Here is a 23,364-nt window from a genome sequence, read left to right as displayed (position 1 = left end):
AAATAAATCAAATTAATAATTACTTGAGAATAATTGTATATACTTCAAATATATATGAATATAAATCAAATATAATTACATGAAGCATACAAACACACCATGGTAGAGGAAAATTAATTAATGTCCCATTTATCCATAAATAATTAAAATACATATTTGTTGATTACAATAAACAATTTCAAAGACAACAATTAGCAACAATTAAATTTTACCCAATATCTTTCATACAAACCCTAGTCTAATTTCATCAAACATAAATTTACAAAAACAAAATTAATAAAAAAAACCAAACCCTAAATCTATATCTACATGCATATGAAACATCCATAAAATTAACTAATTGTTCACTAAAATCAAGAAACATGGACCAAATAAGGGTATGATCTTGTTCCCCTACCTAATTTACCCTACTACATTCAAAACTTTGGTCTAATTTACTTCATAAGTAGCTCAAGCACTATAGAAGAGAGAGAAAAATAAAACTATAATTACTCACTAACCAACCATTAAAACTTAAAAAAAATGTGGAATAGCATTTTCTTACCTTCTACAACCTCTCCATCAAAGGATTTGAGACCAAAATCTTTCCCTCTTAGTAGAGCAATTTTTGGGAGGTGCCCAAGGCCTCCCCACCTTTCTTTCACGGGTTGGAGTGAGTGACCCGAGGAGGAAGAAGGTGCTGCAGTTTTTTTATATGTGGGTCATTTATAGGGGTGGGCTGGTGATTGAGCTACCCCTACAAATAGCAGGTAATTATATGCGGGACATTTGTAGGGGTGGTTCAATCACCAGCTGCCCCTACAAATAGAAACACCAGAGGCGGCTGGTGAGTGAGCCGCCCCTACAAATTAGACCTATTTGTAGGGGCAGCTCGTATCACCAGCCGCCCCTGCTGTTTCATTTGTAGGGACGGCTAGTCTCTAGGTTCCTGAGCACGTCACTGTAGGGGCGGCTCCATCACGAACCGCCCCTACAAAAAAATTATCCCGTTGCTACAAACCGTTTTTCACGTAGTGGATTAGTGAACAGGACTTCACGACCACTCCAACAGACATGCGGTAGGTACTCATTGACAATGAGCTCCCGGTGCCGCTGGTGGAACGTGAGGTGGATGCAGTTGGCCCCGCACCAGCTCTGCCCTATCTTGGTTGCTGGGTGGCATCGATGACCACCACATAGTTGCACCGCGGAACTCATCAACCACTTCCTGACCCTCAAAGAGGCTGAGAACGAACCCATCACCCTCAACAGCACCCTCAGCATGTAGTTCCCGTGCATCTCTTGAGCACGCTGCGCTCAGGTATGCCTTCACCTCCACATAGGCATCGCTGGACTTGAACCGATCAATAGAGAACTCGAGCTTGCTGATGATATCGATAGTGATAAATGGCTGGGTCTACAAATGGGAGCAACCGCCGTGCGTGCCGCCGGATGTGCATATGCTGCAAACAGCGATGCCATGAGGAGGCATAACGACGAGCCCATGTTGCTGACCACACACCGCTTCATCATCGCCATCATCTCACCTTTTCTCTCCGGCATTGCCTCTTCCTTGTCCCACACCAATACCTGCCTGAGAAAAAGAATTTTACATCAGTAATAATATGAAAAAAGAGACAGTGCAGCATGCAACTGAGTCATAGAGGGATGAATTGTACTTGTAAATATCTTTTATGTCTTTATAATTCATACTAGTTTTAAGATTGATTTGTCTGGAGACTGATGCATATCAGTTCAAACTCCAAACAATTAGCCTATTCGCTGGTTGGTTTTTGGGCTGATAAGCCCGGCTGGTGCTGATTTGTTGTGAGAGAAAAATACTGTTGGCTGGTAGATAAGCCTTGGCTAAAACCAACAAGCGAACAAGCTGAATGTGATGACTGTATTGGCATGCATGCTGTTTGATTGGTGATGACAGCCTAAATCAATCAACGATGGTTTTTATTCTCCTTTTAGACAGTAACTTGGAGAATCAGAATATTTCCTAAGTTTCTGTTAACAGCCTCACTCTTAGCACTCAGATCATACTTTAACCATCCAGACATACCTAAATACATCTTCCACCACTATTTGTATGCCTCCACGACCCACCGCTAACTCCACTGAAGTTAATTTTCTCCCTCACCTTTTGCACAGTGACCGCTCCCTGTCACCTTGCAGCCCATCTAAAAACAGCATCACTTCCTCCATCAACTCATCAGAGGAGGCACCCCAACCATGGTTCTAGTGATCCAGCTGGTAAGTTATGGTTGGTGTAAACAAAATTGACCTCTTATTATTCATCTTCATACTAATGACAGTTAAATCTGCAGCATGTTTTCTGAAAAACACTATAGATTTCAAACATTAAGATGTGGATAGAGCGGTCTCAGGGAATTGGAGGTCAAACATGATGTGAAAGGGTATTATACACTACACCACAACACCAAGATTAGTGATGGACGATTTGACGTTAAAAGCAGCTACAATGGCAGACAATCTGACGCTAAAATGTTATAGTGACAGACTTCTGCAGATGGTGTAAGTCCTGTCGCTAAAAATCTTTAGCGATAGATAGTCCATTGCCTTGAATTATTTTAGCGACAGATAGTCTGCTGCTACTCTTTAGCGATAGATAGCCTGCCTGTACTCTATAGCAATAGACAATTTGAAGTTACAAATATTTTTAGCGACGGATGGTTTGACAAGATCATTTAAATGCATTTAAAAAAAATAAAAGGCCATTTGGTTGCAAATTAATACAAAAGTAACATCATTGTGCACGTTTCTCATACAAATAGATTCATTCATGACCAAGTCCAAACACTCACTAAGACATACATATATGGTCAGCCATTACAAACATGAATCAATGATTCATCAATGATAAGTCCACAGTATCAGCTACTTGTATCCAAAAGAGATAGACTAGCACCTAAATTAGCTTTGAGTGGCAAATCATCCACAAACTTGCTAACTAGCACCATAGTAGACCCTGAAACCAAAACCTAACATGCAATCAGTAACATGTTAACATAGATCCATGATCAGGTAAAGTTACTATGCTTCATTTTTTGTTAAATTAATTGGATCTTAAATAATGTGTATGTAGATTGGTACTTAGAGAAAAATTGAAGGCCTCATATTGAGACTTGGTTTTCTGTATCTTTGAAGCTTACTTATGTGCCAAGAAAGTCAAATCATGTAGTAAATAGATGCTCCAAAGAAACCTAACTAGTCAATTAACACTTGTGCTACTCAAGCTAATGTTGCGGTACAAACACATGCAAATTAGATCTCATCATATCTCTTGTTTTTACTTGTTTGCACCCGGGTTCAACGAGATAGTTTAGATGAATCAAAAATAAATAAAAATTTATCACAGCTCCTGTCTCAAGGTCAGGTCATTTTTTGCCTACAACTGTACATTTGTCATCAACTCCTATCTCAAGTTTCTTATCACAGCTCCTATCTCAAGTTTTCAGGAAGCTTTTTTCTCACTAAAAAATATGCAATTGCAACCCATGTAAAGGAAAACAAACTAGGATCTATTGCAACAGTGTGTATCACATAGTCTATATCACAGAACTGCATAAGATTATTGAATTAAATATTGAACTGCATAAATCAGTCCTTTATGTGCTAGCAATTGACAAAAATCTGATTACAGCGTTAGAGCAATGCAACTCACCATAGAGCCTAGCCACGTCCTAGTTCTCTTTGGCCTGAACATGAGGACAGGTCCTTATCCTGTAGTGGCATGTACTGTGAGCTCCGTGGTTGCCTTTGCAAGCTCCCTACATGTTGGACAACAACAACCTGAGCATAAATAGGTAAATTCATATAAGGTCATGCTGAAATAATAAGTATTTGTTCTTAACTTTGCATAAATAGATGATCTCTTGTGCAAGGACTTGTTAAGTATTGCTAGTGCTATTCTTAATTTGTATAACTTAACATGTTACATATTTCCTATGAGGTTGCTGATTTGCATTTAAAAATTAGCTAAATAAGCAGAGAAAGGACCTCAGGCGCTGCTGATTTGCACAGAAAGCTACCAGCCAATTAAAGGTCATGTAATGGGTACTTGAATTATAAAATATTATAGCCAGAAAATGGAGTTTGCAAGACAGAGGAGGAAATCATTGGCTGCTACTCTGAAATGAACTTCAAATTGCAATCCCGAAGATTGCATTACAGTACAATTGATTAGCTATTGGCTGCTACTAACCTACTACTTGTATTCATTCACTGCAAAATAGATGTAAACAGAGAGAATACAAGAACAATCTACAAAAGTTGTCGATGAAGCCAACAAATAGAAAATAGAGCCTTCTTCAGTTAAAACAGCTACTTAAAACAAAATTCTCTTGGTAGCAGCTTAAAATAGTAAAGGATAGTCCAATATGAAGCAAAATGACAGCTACAATTAAACTATGATAAAGCTAAGTAACAATGGCACAATTAAAAGACAGCTACAAATATTCTCAAATGTACAGGTTAGTTGTGCCGAGCATATATGGAACCTGCACCACCCAAACTTTCCAAACTTTAAATCGAGTAACTGAATGTCTGTACAGAATAGTAGGCAACTCAACTTCAAACTCATCAAAAATATCACATACCTTAAATCGAGTGACTGAATGATGTACGGACGCAACTGTAGTTCTGTTACTCCTATTCCTGCTGGCAGCAGCATACAAGCTCTAAGCCACGTGCATTGGGCTGCCAATCATGCATTGGAACCTACTAGTACCAAAAGAGATGAATAGATAATTATTTTCCAAGCTACAATTGAGTAACTTGTTTATTGTGTTCTGCAACTCGTCAAAGAGCATGCTAGCCTACCAAATCTTATCTACCCAAATAAATATTCAATGTTGCTTTCAGCTAATACTTTACAGCTTTCATGCATCGAACTTGGTACCGCAGCTTTCATGTACATATATGGAATGATTATTAATGTGCAGCTACTAACTTTTTTTTGAGGGAACAGCAGGGGAGGCCCCTACCTAAATTTTTTCATCAAATTTTCTTGTACATATGCAGCTGTTAAATTTCAACTGAAAATTTTAGAAGCAGCTATAAAAAAGGTTAACTACAAGTTGCAGCAAAAAAAATGGATGTAGGCCAATGGCACTAATCTTAGTATGCAGAGTCATATTTAATGCATGATTGCAAGGGCCAATTCATTGTGCACATTATCATCCCACAAATATAGTAAGTACATTAGCCCTTTGCAAGCACAGAATGACCTTTTAGTTTAGTAATTCTGAAAAAAGCTTACCATGTTAACTGCTAGTAGTGCTTTGAGATAATGCAAGCAAAAGACATATTAGAGCACAACTTCCCAAGTCTTCTATAGACAAAAACAGTCAACTACAATTGCTTGAGATGATGAGGATGGGCCACGAGAATAGATCCGGCACCTTGATCCAGCAACAATGACACATCATTCTCCAACTTATCTAGTAGCAGTTGAATAGCTTATTGGAACTACTTATCTAGTAGCGGTTCGTTTGTAGTGAAAAGCATATCACAACTAAAGTCAAGCAGGACTGCACAAGTGCAAGAACCTACACCAAAAAACCACAGAGTATAAATTGACTGCACATAGACTTCCAACAAAAAAACTACAATAGTTCAGATTATTTTCTATCATTCTCCAGTTCAATATAGAAGCTTTTTTTTATATTGGATTAGATTATAATCCCTTCCCATATCCTTAATGAAGAGCTCTGCACCGGTCTAGCTATCCAAGGAGTAGAAAGTTTAAGTTTTGGGTTGCAAAGCAGAGCAGCGATGATTTATCTATTTGACAAAATTATTATGACATTAATCATATAAGAGCTCTGCATTGGTCTAGCTATCCACAGAGCAGAAAGTTTAAGTTTTGGGTTGCAAAGCAGAGCAGCGATGGGAGAAATCAAGAACAGCAAAGCACGTATCCACACCATGCGCATCTATTCTATTCTGTTCTATAATTAGTGCTACAAAACAACATAAGATTTCACCCCAGCACATATGCTGGTATGCGCAAGCAGAGTATATAATACGTTCAAATCTACACACTCTACCTAATAAAAACCAAATGTGAAGACAGAAACTAAAATATGAGCTAGCCAGACAGCAAGGAAAGAAACCTGAGACAGAGAGGTGTGGATGCTGCGGTGGTGTCGTGGTGGCTCCATTTAGCTTTAACCTCTAGATCTGCCACCGTTGTAGCTCTTCTTGGGCTGCAGAAGCTTATTAGGTCCGGCCACAGGCACATGGCCTCATGAGCGCTCCCAGCCACCACCGCCGCCCTCCCCCACATGCGCCAGCCCTCCTCGACGTGCGCCCTCCATCGATGAAGACGTGAGCGGCTTGTGAGAGCGTCGTCCGTGCCGTCCATAGCACCCCCGACAAGGAGGAGGTGCAGGACGGAGGAGGAGCAGCGGAGGGGCATCGAACTCGGTGGTGGAGAGCTAGATGCGAGAGAGACAGAGGGGGAGTGGTGCAGGCGGCTGTTGGGAGGATGGAGATGCTGAGTTTAGGGTTTGCTTTCTAATAGGCTCGAACTGGGCCTTGTAGTGTTTAGGGTTCAGGGGAGAAATAGAGCCTGGGTTCTTCTGTGTTCATGGGCTAGGCTAAAATCACGAGTTGGGCTAATGTGGGACCATTTTTTAGCGACAGACCGCATGACGATATAAGCGGTTTTAGCAACAAACCGCATAACGATAAATATACCTATCTATACCGACGGATAGTGAATCGATAAATGAGGAAACAACGACAGATGATCTATGAGTAATCTTTAGCGACAAATCATCGATCGATAAATATAATTTTTAGTATCAGACATCTGACAGTGATGCGGTGTTGTGGTGTAGTGATATTCCGGTTCAAATGTGGGTGGAAATATCAAATATGCAATGTGCCTAAACCACATCCTATGTAGAAACGCGAACCACATCATATGGAGAAGAGAATTTATTATTTGGCCCTAGTTTAAAGTTGTCTTTCTTCCTTGGCCCTAAAACAAAACTTGTTACCCATTTGGCCTCACTTGAAGTTTCGTTTTCTAATCTGACCTTACTGTCATCTCTGGCCTCTAACACCGTTAAGTGGCACATGAAATGACGAAACTGCCCCTGAGACATTATGAGAAACCAAAGGTCACCCAGGCAGCATAACAACATAATTTTGAGCACTTTGAATCCAATTTTCATAACATAAATTTTTAAACACTTTTTTGATAGGAATGCAACATCTAGACCTCCAACATTATAGTAAAAAATGATGTCAACTTGATCATAGCACACAATTTAAACAAGTTCATCATCCTAAAAATTCAAAAGGGGCACAGAGCACATAGTTCAACATAGTGCTTGACACATACATCATTTTCACACATCATTTTCACAGTGCACTAGTTTGACACATCGTTTGACACATACATCAAGTTCATATTAAAAGCGACATTGCAGGCACATGAAAGTCACAAACTGAGCCTCCTTTTACTTCTTGTGCTCATTGCAGGGCTAGCAGGATTACATATTTTGCTTCTTATGCCCATCGCAGGCCTATCAAGTATAAGTGGCTTTATGGCAATGTCTTTAGCTATATTCTTCCGCTTTATCTTTGTCTTAGCCTTGGCCTTCACAGTTTTAGATGTTGGTGCTGCACTACTTGTAAGCTCCGTAGATGGTTCAGGTTGATTTGAGCCTTTTTTGGACCTATAAAAATGCATGTAATGGGGCATTCATTTTAGTTAAACTTAGAGAGATATACTGTATAGAACTAACAGATATATATTATAATATATAAATAGATAGAAAGATGCACGTTGCTACGACAGCATCAACGATACATATGATGTCGATAGTATGTCTGTTTGTCTATCTACGCTGCTGCTGCAAATGACTTAATGTTTTGCCAAATCTAGCACCAATACGATTTTGAAGCCAAAAAATGTCTCAAATCAATCACTACGAATGTTTTGCATATGCAAAAAACAGACAACACTGAGAACACAAGCAAGCTAGATCCACTAGATCATGGTAAAATGATGCTACTGTTGTTGATGATAGCTCAAGCGCCAATAGACTCAATAGTCTGAAAGGAAATGGCTCTAATTGCAACACATAAAAACATACAGCACACGGTTTAGAGAAACAAGTTGGATCCGTAGTACTCATGATAGAGATAGAGAAGCACTTTCAGTACAAATCAACATGTTTAAAACCAGGGAAAAGAATCTTGAGCAGCTAATGTAATGTACTTAGTACAAAAACCCAATTGGCTAGTAACTACTCTGGAACCAATAGGCCAGTGGTGCAGTGTCAAAGGAATACACTACTACAGGAATGATTTTGCGTGACACCTGCCTATGATTAACCGTGACGAGCACAAGTGGCTGCTGTCACGGTTAATGCTATGATTTACCGTGGCGGGCACTTTTTCATTTACCATGGCGGGCAAAAGTGCCCGTCATGATAAATCAATTAACCGTGATGGGCATCTTAAGGTGCCCGTAACGGTTAATAACCTATTAACCGTGGCGGACAACTTAAGGGGCCCGTCACGGTAAATTGATTAACCGTGGCGGGCATATTATCAGGTCCGTCACCAAAAATACAGAGGCCCGGTCGGCCCAAGTTAGGCCCGTCAGCCACTTCGGACATAAATACAGAGACCTAACCCTAAATCCTCTCTCACTCCCTCTCTCAGCCTCTCCCCACTCCACCGCCACCACTCACTCTCTCTCCGTCTCCCTCTCTTCCTCTCCCCACTTCCTCTCTCAGCCATACACCGCCGCCACTCCCTCTCTTCCTCTCCACGGGACCGCAGCCCTACGCCTCTCCAAGTCATGGCATGGTCACTCCACGGTAGCCCTACGGCGACGTGGTGAGCACGGAGCGTGGCGCTGGCCTGTGGTGGCGTGAGGAGGCTGGGCGGAGCGGCGTCCCGCGGCGGCGTGAGGAGGCGCTGGTGCGTGGGCGCGAGCGCGTGGCGCGGTGGCGCGGGCGCGCAGCGGGGCGGCGAGGGGCGAGCGGCGTGCAGCAAGCCATGCGAGGTACACCCGGCCTCTCCCTTTCTCACACATCCCTCTCTCTTTCTCACTCATCCCTCTCTATGTTTCCATTTTCTGGTCAGATCCGGCGATGATGGAGGGGCGCGACGACGGGCTGGATCCGGTGGAGGCCATGACGGTGGGCTCGATCCGGTGGAGGGCGGCATCGGCAACTGGATCCAGTGGTGGGGCTTGTGGATCCGGTGTCGCGGTTTCATGATCCGGCGTCCGGACTCGCGGATCCATGGCGGTGCATCTAGATCTTGGGTTTGGAGCGAGCTCGCCGGCGGGGCTCAGAAATGGGCTCACCAGTGGGCTCTGGATTTTTTTTGTTTTTTTTAAATGATTAACCGCAGCGGGCATCCTAACGTGCCCGCCGTGGTAAAAGTATATTTACTGCGGCGGGCACGTTACACACCGCCCACCGCGGTAAATTAGTTAACCGTGGCGGGCAAAGCCGCCCGCCGCGGTTAAGCCACGATTTACCGTGGCCTCTAGGCCGCGGCGGACGGCTTTGCCCGCCGCAGAAAATCAAAAAGGCCTGCCTCCAGTAAAGTCTCTATAGTAGTGATAGCAACCAGATAGCATCACATCCACTCAGGCTGATTAAGCATAATCTCTGGTCTCACAAGGAACAGGAACAGGAACAGGAGTCAAAAACAAATAGAAATCAGCAGTAGTACCTTGCTGATCCTGCAGATTCAGCCGTGCCTTGTTTGGACTTTTTCTTAGCTGCAGGCTCAATACTTTGGCTCCTCCTACAAATTTAGATTTTAGTAATAAAAAATTTGAGAAAAAAAAATTGTACAAATAAGAATCATACCCTGCTAGCTCCATACCCTTATACACTCTCTGGTAGTGAATGTGTACCTTGCGGTGCTCTTTTAGTTTCTTCTGCAGTGCTTTTGCTGCCAAAGTTGCATCATCAATGAGCCAGTCCTTCACCTTCTCACATATCCAATGCTTGGTAGCATTCACTACCTTATTTTTCCTTCTCGTGCTAGAACATGTATGCTGAAATGAATTCTTTTTTACCTGAAATGAAATGTTGTAGTTAGAAACATTTAAACAATAAGATGGCAAAGTGTACACAATGGTAGGATTATTACTATTATAGTCTGCTTGTCTTTTGTTGTTGAAGCATGTATCCTCCATGAACATTTGTCTTCATTTTTCCTTGAACAAATACCAATTTAAAAGTTGGCATGTTGGGATATGTTGTGCTTTCTGTCATTGGAGGGTCTTCGTTATCATATTCTGTGCCTAGGACATGACCTTTCTCATTATTGTCTCCTACTAAATCCTCGGCCTCCTCTATTTCAGACTCTGACTCAGACCCTGACTTCCCTAACTCAGACCCTGACTCAACTTCATCCTCATCATCTTCAACTAGAACATATTGCTTATCCTTGTCTTTGGCAGAATAAACAACTAGGTCCAAACCATGTACAGGTTCATTGTACATACCCTCATCATCTCACACAACATGTTCGTTCTCTGGTTGTGGATTTTGTAGATAAGCATCCTCACCCTCATCCAATTGTGTGGTGTCACCAGGAGGCTTATTTGGCTTGTTCCTATTCTCACTATCCCACTCAGTGATAGGATGGTATTGCTCAGAAGGATCACAATATGCTATGAACATGTCCACAACCTTTGTATTCATGTGTCTCTCAAATATTAACATCAAGTCTTGGTTTGTTTTAACTTCTGGAAAGCTGTTCAAAACATGGTCATGATATTGAAGATGAGCAACTACCACGTAACCGGGTGGATATTGCTCTATGATTGATTGAATAAGTCCTTTAAATTTGTTCTGTCACTATCCATAATTTTCTCAAAACAAAAACATCTCAGAACTACTATATGAAATGAACAACCCAAATTAACGGGAAGACAAGCGATACATCATGAACTTGTAAATCAGAGATCGTACAAATAAACAACAGACGAAAAAGCGAATTAGAAATTATAGGCCGGAAATTCCGAAGCCTTCAACCAGAAATTCCAGCCCAAAGCACAACATCAGCACGTCGGTCACCTTGAAGCTAAGACCGAACCACTGGATGAGATTGGAGTCCATGTGCTGTACAGGAACGAGAAATCCTCTCGGGAGTCTGACACCTATGGCTCAACCGGTTTCACAGAAAACAAGCAGAGGGAGAGGAGAGACCGAACAGAGATGGACCCAAGCAGCTGGGGCAACGGACCCAGCTCCTCCCGAAGTCCAAATCTCACGGAACCAAAAACGCACGGAGGGAGAGAGAGAGGTTATGGCCACGAACATGTTAACACTAGATTTTGGTCGATTCTAGAAGATGACAGGTAGACCCACATGCGGGAAGAAGGGTATTCGACAAACAAAGCAAGCGGTCGGCTAAATGCATTGCGGTCAGTTACTCCAGAAGGCGGTGACTCCATTCGGGAAAAACAAAAGATGGCAGGCAAGGCCGATCGAAAAGGTGAAAGTTGTAATAGTAAAGGACTCTAAAAGTTTAGGGTAAAGAATCGTGAGTTTCCAAGTTTATTTAAAGGTTCCTTTGTAAATCGTAGTCCTCTAGGACTTGTGTTTTGTCTAGGGTATAAATATTGACCCTCGGCCATTGTAATAGGGGTTCACAACCAAATCAATACAACCGGCCCCGTGCCAACTTTCGAGTCCTTTTGTCGTGTCGTCGAGTTCTTCGAGAGGAGTCATCGACCCGTCGACCTCCGTAAGTTCCGACAACCTTGTTATCATGTTTAGTATCATGCGGTGGATTTAAACGTGATGCAAGTAGTCTTGTTTGTTTTCAATGGTCGTGCGGCGGATCTTTGCTTGACAATCAAGAAGTCTTTGCTTATGCTTTGTTTATGAGTAAATACCGTGCGGCAGGCGTTTGCTCAATATGCTTAGTGAAAGCGAGATAGTTATCGGCTCTATATTAGATATGGCAAATCTAAATAGATTCATTAAGTTATCCAGTGTTGCATGTTTTAAACCTTTTATATATTTGTAATACACTTCTGCCCAATCTAGATTGATATTGTTCGGCCTTCTCTCTCTCGTGGTTTTATTCGTGCTTCAAAGATCATCGCCTTTTATATTGCCTTTGCAAATAGATAACATGCTCATAATGGCTGAATTATTTTAATCTAGATTGTTACATGTCGCGGGTTCATGCATGTTAATCACGTTTAAGCTTCAACGAAACCAGGTGTCGTGCGGCAGATGCAGGTTTTAGATTGGTTTAATCATTTTTATTTGCATGTTCCTTCTTCATGGACCCCAACTCGGCTGGACTGCCGAGCTTGGTTATGCGTTAACTCATAATTAATTTCACTGGTTCGAATATGTCTCCCCATGCATGTATATTAGACGCTCAGGTTTCCACATGCATTCATCTTACGATTAGCCGAAACGGTTTATGAACTCATTGGCAGACAGCTTTCTATAGCTGTATGTCGTTGTAAGTGGCTTCAGGGCCGTATATGTGGAACTGTCTGGTATTACCCGACATGTTCCGGTTTGACATTTAATTGTTTTATCCCTTGTTAGTTTTCAGGTCAAACTGACTGGCACGCTTCCGGATAACGAAACACCCGGGAACCCGATTGAAGCTACGCTTTTCGGCTTGCTGTGTGTGAGGCACAGTGCGTCACATTTTGTGTTAACACCTCTCTTTAGTTGCCCAAGCGACATCATCCTCGCTTGTCTCTCTCACCGGTGCCACAGGCTCAGTGGAACACGGCGAGGTGACTACACAGTCCACCTCAGCCAAGATGAGGGCTAGGTCAATCTTTTTCTTAACATAAAATAACAACAATTGCATGTCTTGATTCCAACGTTGGTCAAAATTAAAACATACAACTGTTCTTATACATTAATTCTACATCACCATTGGACAGAAATAGAAATAATACATAAAATCATTAAGATTTACAATATTGTTATTAATAACATTGGTAATAAAATAACAACATCATAATCATGTCAAAATATCTTTTTCTCCAATAAAATATCACGTTGGTTCAAAATAACTATAGAATAAACAATTTCTTTAGCAGCGGAAACATAAAAAAAATTCATTATCTATTTTTCAGAAGCATTAAACTTTTCTCAAACATTCTGTGAAAAATTATTCCGTTGGTTCAAATTTTAACAGAGATATTAAACTAGACAATTAATCGAAATCTGCTTCTGAAAATTAAATAAACTTCAAATCTTTTCATCCTATTCATTCTGGCCCGGCCTGCTGCAGCAATAAAACGGCCTAGCAAGCCAGCGCAGTGCCCGACCCAGCGGCGCAGCAGTGCGCGTGGCCCAGCAACGTGCCAGCGCAGCCCAGGCCCATCAGCTACAGCAGCGGCCCGGCCTGCAACAGCAGCTCTTTCGCGCGTGCGCGTGGCACCTCCCCCACGCCTAGGCCGCAACCTAGGCCTAGGCCACGAAAGTGGCCCGCCGCGCTCGACCGCCTAGGCCGAAAGGCGGCCCGTTGAATCTGAGACGTCCACGTTGATCTGACGGCTGAGCGACGATGTCGCTGGATCAACCCCCCCCCCACGGCTGCCCTAGAAACCATAGGCATTTCTTTCCTTCCTTTCTCTCTCTCAGCGCAGCAGCTCTCATCGCAGCGAGCAGTGGCGGCGACCGAGCGACATGGCGTCGTTGCCAGCCCTTTCGCCGACGCGCGCGCTCCCTACGCGGGTGAGCGCGCCGCCGTCGAGCGGATTAGCGGCGGTGCCCCACCACGCCCGTGGAGGTTGTGCCTGAGCGGCAGCGGCGCTGTCTTTTCACGCGTCGATGAAGCGGCAGCGCGCCTGTTCATCCCGCGCGACGGCGGTGTCGGCAGCGGCGAGGGTAGGCCTCTGCCCTTCCCTTTCTTCTTCCCGTTCTAGATCTAAGTCATGCGATTGGGGATTAGGGTTAGGGTTACGGTTTCTTTTCCCGATTCAATTCGTTCGATTCGGTTCATCTCTTTCATTTAATTTCTTTTCTTTTCTATTTGTACCGAATCGCTCTCTTCCCCTTCCTCGTCGCGAGTTAGGGTTAGGGTTCGGTTGAACCCGATTTGGTTTTTCTCTTGGTTTTGATTCGAGATCAGTGAGATAAGCCCTTTCCCCTCTTCCCCTTCTTCTCTTTTGGATCTTCTTTATTTTCTTTTTGGAGTTGAACCGATTTGGGGTTGGGGTTAGGGTTAGGGTTAGGGTTTGACTCACTGGAGTCACTGTTCTTCCTCCCAGTGAGTGCTTTGTGGGTTAGGGTTTGGCTTTGATTCTCTTCTAGACCGAATCCCTCTTCCTTTGTTCTTTCTTTCACCCAGTTAGGGTTAGGGTTAGGGAACCCCTTCTGTCTGCTCAGATCTGAAAGGATGTATGTTCTTTTCTTACCGTGCGTTGGCGAAGACGGCGGTGCGGCACCTTTCCTCGCGCGGTGGCGATGGTGACCGGGAGTTCAGTGACATTTGCCACCCTTCTGTTCTCTTTTCTCTTTTCTTTTACCCGGTTAGGGTTAGGGTTTCAATCCGAAACAGATCGAACCCTTGCTCTTTCTTTTATTTCTTTTTAATGCTTTACGCCATACTAGATCTACACACTGGTAACCTTGGCTCTGGTACCATTGTTAGAAACGTAGCGCTTCTCTTAAACATAGATCAGGGGGTAAGCATCTTACTTAGATGGGGAAACTGTTATGTACCTTGCCCTAGGTCATCATACAGTCCATGGCGCCTCAGCGGCTTGGACGGTGAGGTCATGGCAGCTCGGCACGGTGGAGCACCACCGTAGTGGGGGCGAGGTCCAGTGGCGATGTAGAGGCGACGGTGAGGTTGGTGGGGCTTTCCGTCGCTGGCATCACTCATTTTAGATCGGATTAGGTTTTCTGTTGGTGGGTCACAGCGGCTCCGGTCAACCTCATAGTTAGAGCCCTAATCCCTACCTCTCTTTATATAGTGCTGTGCGACAGGGGCCCACCAACCATATTAGTGTTGGGCGCCTTCGATCAGGGCGCAGATCAAGGGTCCAATATGGTGGAGATCAACTAACAACACCTACTCGGTGGAGTCATCCACCGACACCGCCGGCATGCTCAGCATGCCGCCGCGGAACTGGATGTTGTGGAGGCTGTCCGAGTTGGTCTTCCTGAACCGGATCCCAGCCTCGTACAGCTCCACCGCCGATCGGATGATGTCCGTCGTATCCGGCGCGATGTCCCATGATAGTACCTGTGGCGGCTGCTTCGGGCCGTAGAGCATGCTCCAGCGGCGCACGTCGAGCGAGTGGAGCCCCAGAGTGCTGCCCGGCGACAGCCGGGATGACGGGGACCCAGACATGAACCTCAACACCACCCTGTTGATCACGTCGGCGCTCTGATGCGTTCGTGGCACCATCCATATGCACAACAGCATGCTTATTCACTTGGCCTCGTAAGTCGTAATACTATGTAAAAAATGAACTAATAATCTTGTACCGGAGGCTTGCTAGTCTCGACGACGACGAGCTTCTCAAGCAGGAGCAACGGCAGCTGGTTCTCGAGCATGAGCATGTCGCGGCGGATGTATGGCACCATGTAGAGCACCCCATGGTGGCTGAAGATGGGGTCGTTGGGCGCGTAGTCGCTGACGTTATTCCTCCCGTCCTCCTCGGTGGCCTTCATCACCCCATGCTTCGAAGCAGCCGTCGACGATCATCATCTCCAGGAACCGCTCCCTCCCGTCGGTGTCGTGCTACTCGTCGCCGAGGTCTAGGTACGCGCTCTCCAGCTGCTCCGCGACGTCCTCCACGGCGGCCGCGAACTCCTCCAGCGGCCGCTTGGCGCGCCGGAGCAGGTGCCGCGCGCACCGCTGCCGCTTGTGCTCCTCCATGGGCAGGAGCTCCCCGTCGCGGCCGTGGTGGAAGGGGCCCAACGACACCACCTGCGGCTTCTACGCCTTGCGATTCAGGTCCTTGATGCACGCCGACACGCGGTAGATGGAGTGGCGCTGCCACCGCGACACCTCCACCGACGCGTCGGCTTCGTCCAGCGTCTTCTCCACGTCCCCTCGCTCACCTGCTCGCGCGCCCACAGGATGCTTGACAAAATGAAGCGTAAATAGTTGTTTAAGAAGGACAAGTCGGCAGGTCACGTCAGCATGAGAAGCCAATATGGATAGCTATGGACCTAAGTGATACACCATTCTAAGTTTATGCACCAAAAAACTATTTTGAAAGTTGATGACTTAACTGAAACCTTCTCATAAGTTAATAGATTCTGGTGCATTTAACTCAAATACAAATATACATATAATAGGGAAAAGAGCACAGAAAACCAAAAGGCAGATGTACGCCAGCATCAGCATGCACTTTAATATCCCTCCTCGTCCACACATCCAGCCCCAAATCCAAAAACCCTTCTCCCTCCTCTCTTCCCTTATCAGAAGGGGAAAAAAATGGAAAGCAAACCAACACACACAGATACTAACTAGCACAGCAGCAACAATATCCAAAGCTAAGCTAGCGCGCCATGCAGACGCCGACCATGTCGACGTCCATGGTCACAACGCCCACGACGACAAGGGTCATGGCGCCAGCGAAGCCCCCCGCGCCGCGGCAATGCTGCAGGTACCTCGTCCTCCCCTCCACCGGCCACCGCCGCAGCGTGGCGGCGTGGTCTGCGAAGAAGAAGAACCCGTGGCTGGACCCGTTCGACGACGGGCCCGACGAGGAGTTCGACTACCAGGGCATGTTCTCCGGCGGGAAGCAGGAGGAGGACCCGCGGCCGCCCGAGGACCCTGCGAACCCGTACGGGTTCCTGCGGTTCCCGCAGGGCTACAACCCGGAGCTGGACAGCCTGGCCTCCAAGGTCCGCGGCGACGTGCGGCGCGCGTGCTGCGTCGTGTCGGGCGGCGTGTACGAGAACGTGCTCTTCTTCCCCGTCGTGCAGATGCTCAAGGACCGGTACCCCGGCGTGCTGGTCGACGTGGTGGCGTCGGCCAGGGGCAAGCAGGTGTACGAGATGTGCAAGAACGTCAGGTACGCCAACGTCTACGACCCCGACGACGAGTGGCCAGAGCCCACAGAGTACACGCACATGCTCGGCGTCCTAAAGGTACGTACATACTTGTGCTATTCCTTGCTTACATAGGGAACAATTCCTCTGTTTTGTGTCCTCTGTTTTATGAGCTACTACGCGCTACTGGTGAGAAATTGGTAGTTGGATGAGTAAACTGTGCATGCTTTTGGCTGAATCTCGTCATGTTATTGCAACCGGCAGAATAGGTACTATGATCTGATCGTGTCGACGAGGCTGGCCGGGCTCGGGCACGCCCTCTTCCTCTTCATGTCGTCGGCGCGCGACAAGGTCGGCTACGTTTACCCCAACGTCAACAGCGTCGGCGCGGGCCTGTTCCTCGACGAGATGTTCAAGCCGCCGACCAACAACCTCGCCGACGGCGGGTACCACATGTGAGATACCCGTTGCCCTGCATTTGCACAACCATTGCTTGCAGCGCAAAGCCCGAATTGCGATTGATGTACTATTGCCAGGTACAAGGACATGCTGGAGTGGATCGGCCGGCCGGCGAAGAACGTGCCCCAGCAGCCGACTTCGCCGCTGCGGGTGTCCATCTCCAAGAAGCTGCGGGCGTACGTGGAGGACAAGTACAGCCGCGCCGGCGTGGAGAAGGGCAAGTACGTCGTCATCCACGGCATCGCCTCCGACTCCGTCGCCAACATGAAGTCCAGAGGCGACGACGACTGCCTTCTTCCCCTCGAGCACTGGGCTCAGATAGCCAAGGAGATCAGGTGCACTCATCATGATCATTTATTTATTTCGTCGTGGCATGCATAATGCATTGCGATGAGCAGTGATTGAGTGATATCATTCGTCTATTTGGCAGCTCCGGCGACAAGGGGCTCAAGCCTCTGTTCGTGATCCCCCATGAGAAGCACAGAGATGAGATCGAGGAGGAGGTGGGGGAAGACACAAACATCCTGTTCATCACCACCCCAGGCCAGGTAGGCGTCTCTTCTGTCCTACATGAAGCTCCATGCATTGCAGAATGGAACCTTTCAAAGATGACCTACCATGCCTTTTCTGGCCTACTTCCAAGCTCACCTGCCTCATCAACGACTCTGCCGGCGTCGTCGCGACCAACACCGCTGCCGTGCAGCTCGCCAACGCCCGCGACAAGTCATGGTAAGTAAACTCGCCATGTCACCGGCATTTCAGCTCCTAGTTGCAATGCCACGCTTTGGGTTCTGCAACTTTTCTTCTTTTTGCCAGTGTGGCCTTGTTCTCGTCGGCTGAGAAGGCGAAGCTGTTCCTGCCGTACGTGGAGGACAAGAGCAGCTGCACCGTCATCTCGTCTGCGACGGGGAAGCTGATCGACATCGACATCAACGCAGTGAAGAATACGGTGAAGGACTTCGAGCCCGCTCCCAGCTTCGCATTGGCATAGAAGTAGCAGCTGCCAACATCATTCCATTGCTTTGTACACAGTTCCAGAGAATTTGTGAGCAGCAACTCTGGAGACGAGACAATCGTGCAGCTATTGCAAACTGCAAATAGGACAGCACGCATGATGTGTATTCCGATGTTATGCCGATATATAAATAAATCACATCACATATCAGCTATGCAATAAATCGAACTAGAACAATATAGCACACAAGGTTCTGAAAGAACCGCCCCACACATGTTATCTGGTCTCCTTGTTGCTGAGCCTCAGGTAAAATACAGTACCTATACGCACTAGGGAATGGGAATCTATACAGGCAGACCAGTCATGGCTTCCTGAACCTAATGTTTCCTCAAATCTTCCCCAGTGCTACACGGAACGCCGAACACCAAGCCTCACCTCATACACAAGTTAACACAATAACATATCACTGAACCGATAAATATGACAACCTAAGATGTCAATCGAATCACCCTCTATCTCAGCATGCTCAACTGTTTTGGACTGGAACTGCAGCAGAAGTTTCTTTCAGGACAGAGTTCTTCATGTCATCGGAGTTAGTTTTGATGCTGAGCAGTGTTTGTGCAGATTCAAGTGCCTTCTCACCTCCAAATTCCAAAGTTGTCTCCTTATCAGACTCACTGTTGGCATCCTTCTTTGTAATGGTTGGAGGTTTCTCATCTGATGTAGTTGATGTGTTGGGTTGCTCAGTGGTTGTCGCTGATGGACTGATTGCAGAAACTGGTATGCTGCTGCTTCTGAATGGTTCATCGTGATTGTGTTTACCTTCATAAGTTACAACAATATTGTTAACATCATCTGGTGCCTTTTCCACATGCTTACGGACAGGGCATCCACCATGCGTGCAGCGGTAATAACTCCTGCAGAGGTTGATTCACAATTTAGAAAGCAAATTAATTAAAACAGCACCTAGACAGAACAAATGGGCAGATGTAACAGCAATACTGATTCCATCTCATAAACCAAGTTTCTAGGTTTTGCTACAACCTTCACGGGACCACCTAAAAATAATAGTTTTGCAGATGTGCTACTATATTATAATAAAAAGAACGCTTGAAGACAATTCATGAGAACATGACAAAAATATTGCCTTTTTTGTCTTGTGAATATCTCATTGTTGCATCAGATATTTAGTATCTAAAAGCACCATCAGATGTAATGTTTATGGTCAATTTTAAGCATCAGGACATAAAGCTCACCTAATGTACGAAATCACCCTACTAACCACAAGCCTAATGGACAAATCCATAACCCAGATGTTGAGATTAGAACAAAAACCAACCACTTAGTATTGCTAGGTTAAATGAAAATAATAATGAGCCATAAGAGGAGATAATAGGCCTCTTTAAAGATCAGAAATAACAGTAGACAATATTGCTATTAAGTACTAGTACAGTGTGAAATTGCTCTGTGATTGTCATGTACTGACAACAAAGTGAGCGGCTTCCCACCTGGGGTTTGGATTTCCCTTCACGATTTTCTGCCCATACTTGCGCCATCTGTATCCATCACTCATCTTTCCAGCCTGCACAATAATCTTTTGCTCTCTAACAGTTCTGAGAACTGGCGTTAGGTTAGGCGCTGTGGTCTCGAGTGCTCTGTTCAAAGAACAACAATAGAGGATACAAAAGGTAAGAACAACTAATCAACATAGACATGAATGAATCAAATAGTCCAACAGTACAATGACCTTCGCTTTGGCAGGGGTTCTGCACTAGGATGTTCATCTTCAGATTTGTTACCAGCATCCCCTTCGCAGTCACTTGAGCAAAAGAGATGCTGCTCAGAAGTTTCTGAGATGGCACTCTGTTCCAATTTACAAGTAGGCGTACTGGATTCTACAATTTCTGTGTTCACAAGTCTCAAGGTTTCGCCTCCAGAGGGAACACCAATAGGAGTCACTCTTTCTTTTGCAAATCTGGTCTTTTGTGGTGGTTCATGATTATGAGCTCCTCTATAAATGATTTCCACAACACGGCCATCAGGGAAATGCTCAACCTTCTTTTTAGCCAGACAACCTGAGTTTGTGCATCTATAGTAGCTCCTGGAATTATCACTACTTTTCACCTGCTTCTGACCATATTTCCTCCAGTTGAAGCCATCAGCTACCATATTTACAGCAACATGGTGTGATTTTGAATCAGATGAAAATGACTTGTCGGAAATTGGTTTACAAATATTTCCTTCAGTTACTGATGGTGATTGCTGCAGTGGCACTAGAGATCTTGGTGTCATATAAAATGGACTTGATGGCACTTCCGAACATGCAGACGAAGTTGGTGACTGCAAGTGCATTTGTGCCTGTGCTGTAACACTCGCCAAAGCTGCTTGATGAGTCATTGTAAACTGGCCCTAATATTCAAGAAAGACATTTTTACAGATCTAAGTAATCCAATAAAAGAATCCACTATATAGAACTGAGGAAGATATGATAGACCATACAGCACATGAAAACAATGCATATTTATAGTAAGATCCTACTCCTTCCGTTCTTTCATATATGATGATGGCTAGTTCAAAATTGAACTAAATAATGTCATATACAAAAGAACAGAGGGACTGTGGCAAGTTATACATAAGAAAGCTTCATAACCTATCTCTACTAAAAAGAGCAACGAGGAATCGCCAACACTCCGTTATATAGTTGTCTTGTATATAATGCACAAATGCCTCTTCAATTTCGATTCCAATCTCACATCACATTGAGGCTTCAGCTGTAAGGGGTTAATACATACATCTTGCATGAGTTAGATTTTATTTTTCTCTTGTGTAATTTTGATTTATTGGCCACCATCTTGCTTTGGGTGAAATAATACCCAATCTCAAATTTGGGTGACAGATATCTGCCAATCTCAAAATTGGGTGAAAGAAAAACCATGAGATCCAAGATACTGTATATGTTGAATGAGATTAATCCAGCCCTTTAACATATATGAAATATGAAATAGAACAGTGGTCTGACATGTGTTTGCCTTGATTTATGTACTACCATCATGTTTAACAAGGACCACTAGGATTAGAATCTGCAGATTGCATTATAACATAACACAGATATAATTACATTGCATAAGAACTTTCAATGTCATCTACAATATCACATTGCATGCTCATATCCACAAAATTAGTGCGTGGAGTCAGGTTCTAAAGTTCGGTAACCGGTTATGGGCTGACCCACCCAATCTAGTTGTCGTTACATCGTATAATCAGGGAATAATATGGCCTAGATTATGATTTTATGGTTAAAATTAGCACCCGTTCTTTGTATAGTTGAGTGCACCCGTTTTTCAGACACTGCCTGGATTGCTGCTATGTTACACTATTAAGAACTCCAATTGAACTTGTTGTATTTATTTAGTCAACATCATGTGTTACTTCTCTAAATGTGTTTATGTGTAAACATGACATAATGTAACAAAAATCAAATTAGAGGGGTTGCTTTGCAAATGTTACTCATGTTCAAAAACAGGGAGTAACATGTTTCTAGCAACTGCCTCCCGAGTTAATAATGCATTGCTGATAGTTGAGGAGTGGTTATCCTGCATTCCTGCAGCATATCCAGCCATCATGTGTGTCATCTTAATGGAGCTACTGATCAAACCCACCCCCAAAAAAGAACATTTTGAATTCATGTCATATGGAAGACTGAATATGCTGCAAGTGGACCACTCATCTCCAGCAACAAACTATCAACTATGGAACTGCAACAAAATTGCAAGGCCAGCCTTAATAATGGTACACGCACAAAATTAAGAATATTATGGAACTTCAATTGCCATATTTTATAATATATAGGTCAATGCGTTCTAATTTATTATAATTCTGATTCAGTACAAAGTCTAGCACTGGCCAATTGGCCATCAAAGGTGATATCATACAACAATTTAGCGTCGTCTATGATCAGCTGACTAGGGAATGAAATTATCACTTTGTTCAAGAATGAATCAACTCAGAAATGTGTGGCTCGAAACCTTATCCAGGGCTCACTCATATTTAGTGAGAGGGAGAGAGAGGATTGGCAGACTCACCGCAAACCCTGGAGGCGCGATGAAGCAAGGCACGGCCACCACCGGCACCGCTAGGATGGGCGTCTCCGCGCTGGCCCCAGCCGGCCGCCGGGTCGCCTTGACTTCCTTCTCCATCCCCTCCACCTTCACCACCGCAGTCACTTTCCCCTTCGCCTCTTCCTCCACCTTCTTCTCCTTCTCCTCCTTCCCCTTCCCCTTCCCCTTATCCTTCTTCCGCTTATCCTTCGCCCGATCCCCCCTCTCCTTCTCCACTTCTTTCGTCTTCATGTCCGCCTCTGCCTCCGCCACCACCTCCATCCCCGGGCGATCTACGGACGGCGCCACGGTTGGTTCCTGCGGCGGGTGCGTCTCCACCTCCGCCTCTACCTCTTCGGGCAGGCGCTTCTCCTCGTCCGGACTCCCGGAGGGCTCCAGCGGTGGCGGCGGGCGCGTCTCATCCACGTCGGCCGCCGCCGGGGCAGGGAGCTTCTCGTTGGCCGGCGCCGGCGCCGGCTCCGGATCGCCGTCGGCCATGGAGGGGAAAGCTAGGGTTTCGAGGGCCGGAGAGTTCGAGAGCCGGGTGAGAAAGGGAAGGGGAGCTTTTTGACTGACATTGACCGTAGCAGAGAGGTAGTAGTAAAAGCCGTGGGTGGAGTACTGGAGTGGGAGTGGGAGAAGGAAAACGGAACGAGACGGGAACGGGAGGACGGAGGAGTGACGGACGTTATGGTTACCAAGGGGACGGGCACGGACGGAAGGGCAATGGCCCCACTTACGGACGGGTCACCGTCGAGGACCGAACGGTCAACAGCGCTGGCCCCACTCGCTGTTCGCGGCAGACTAAGCCCTTGTTTAGTTCGCGAAATTTGGATTTTAGGGCTACTGTAGC

General features: G+C 45.3%; 2 protein-coding genes across 2 annotated transcripts; one reads left to right on the top strand and one right to left on the bottom strand.

The window, feature by feature from the left end:
* Positions 1 to 16,422: 16,422 nt before the first annotated feature.
* Positions 16,423 to 18,637, top strand: LOC136532002 (photosynthetic NDH subunit of subcomplex B 1, chloroplastic-like). Its single transcript, XM_066524643.1, has 6 exons — positions 16,423 to 17,099; positions 17,265 to 17,455; positions 17,537 to 17,794; positions 17,890 to 18,007; positions 18,103 to 18,188; positions 18,276 to 18,637. Exons 1-6 carry the CDS (start codon positions 16,515 to 16,517, stop codon positions 18,448 to 18,450), a joined length of 1,413 nt encoding a protein of 470 aa, XP_066380740.1. The 5' UTR covers positions 16,423 to 16,514; the 3' UTR covers positions 18,451 to 18,637.
* Positions 18,638 to 18,776: 139 nt separating this feature from the next.
* Positions 18,777 to 23,112, bottom strand: LOC136532001 (probable WRKY transcription factor 32). Its single transcript, XM_066524642.1, has 4 exons — positions 22,497 to 23,112; positions 20,162 to 20,823; positions 19,923 to 20,069; positions 18,777 to 19,331 (listed from the first exon to the last, which is right to left on the bottom strand). Exons 1-4 carry the CDS (start codon positions 23,007 to 23,009, stop codon positions 18,941 to 18,943), a joined length of 1,713 nt encoding a protein of 570 aa, XP_066380739.1. The 5' UTR covers positions 23,010 to 23,112; the 3' UTR covers positions 18,777 to 18,940.
* Between the last annotated feature and the right edge of the window lie 252 nt (positions 23,113 to 23,364).

The sequence above is a fragment of the Miscanthus floridulus genome, unplaced genomic scaffold, assembly GCF_019320115.1.
Source record: "Miscanthus floridulus cultivar M001 unplaced genomic scaffold, ASM1932011v1 fs_504_1_2, whole genome shotgun sequence".
NCBI classification, from domain to species: Eukaryota; Viridiplantae; Streptophyta; class Magnoliopsida; order Poales; family Poaceae; genus Miscanthus; species Miscanthus floridulus.
The sequence above is the reverse complement of the archived record's forward strand: the minus strand, read 5'-3'. Positions and strand labels throughout refer to the sequence as shown.

Coding starts and splice junctions, on each gene's coding strand:
- LOC136532002 (XM_066524643.1), top strand. CDS start 16,515: ATGCAGACGCCGACCATGTCGACGTCCATGGTCACAACGCCCACGACG. Junction 17,456..17,536: donor GCCGACGGCGGGTACCACAT/GTGAGATACCCG, acceptor TACTATTGCCAG/GTACAAGGACATGCTGGAGT. Junction 18,189..18,275: donor AACGCCCGCGACAAGTCATG/GTAAGTAAACTC, acceptor TCTTTTTGCCAG/TGTGGCCTTGTTCTCGTCGG.
- LOC136532001 (XM_066524642.1), bottom strand. CDS start 23,009: ATGGCCGACGGCGATCCGGAGCCGGCGCCGGCGCCGGCCAACGAGAAG. Junction 20,824..22,496: donor TCGCGCCTCCAGGGTTTGCG/GTGAGTCTGCCA, acceptor CTTGAATATTAG/GGCCAGTTTACAATGACTCA. Junction 19,332..19,922: donor AAGGGAAATCCAAACCCCAG/GTGGGAAGCCGC, acceptor CAACCTCTGCAG/GAGTTATTACCGCTGCACGC.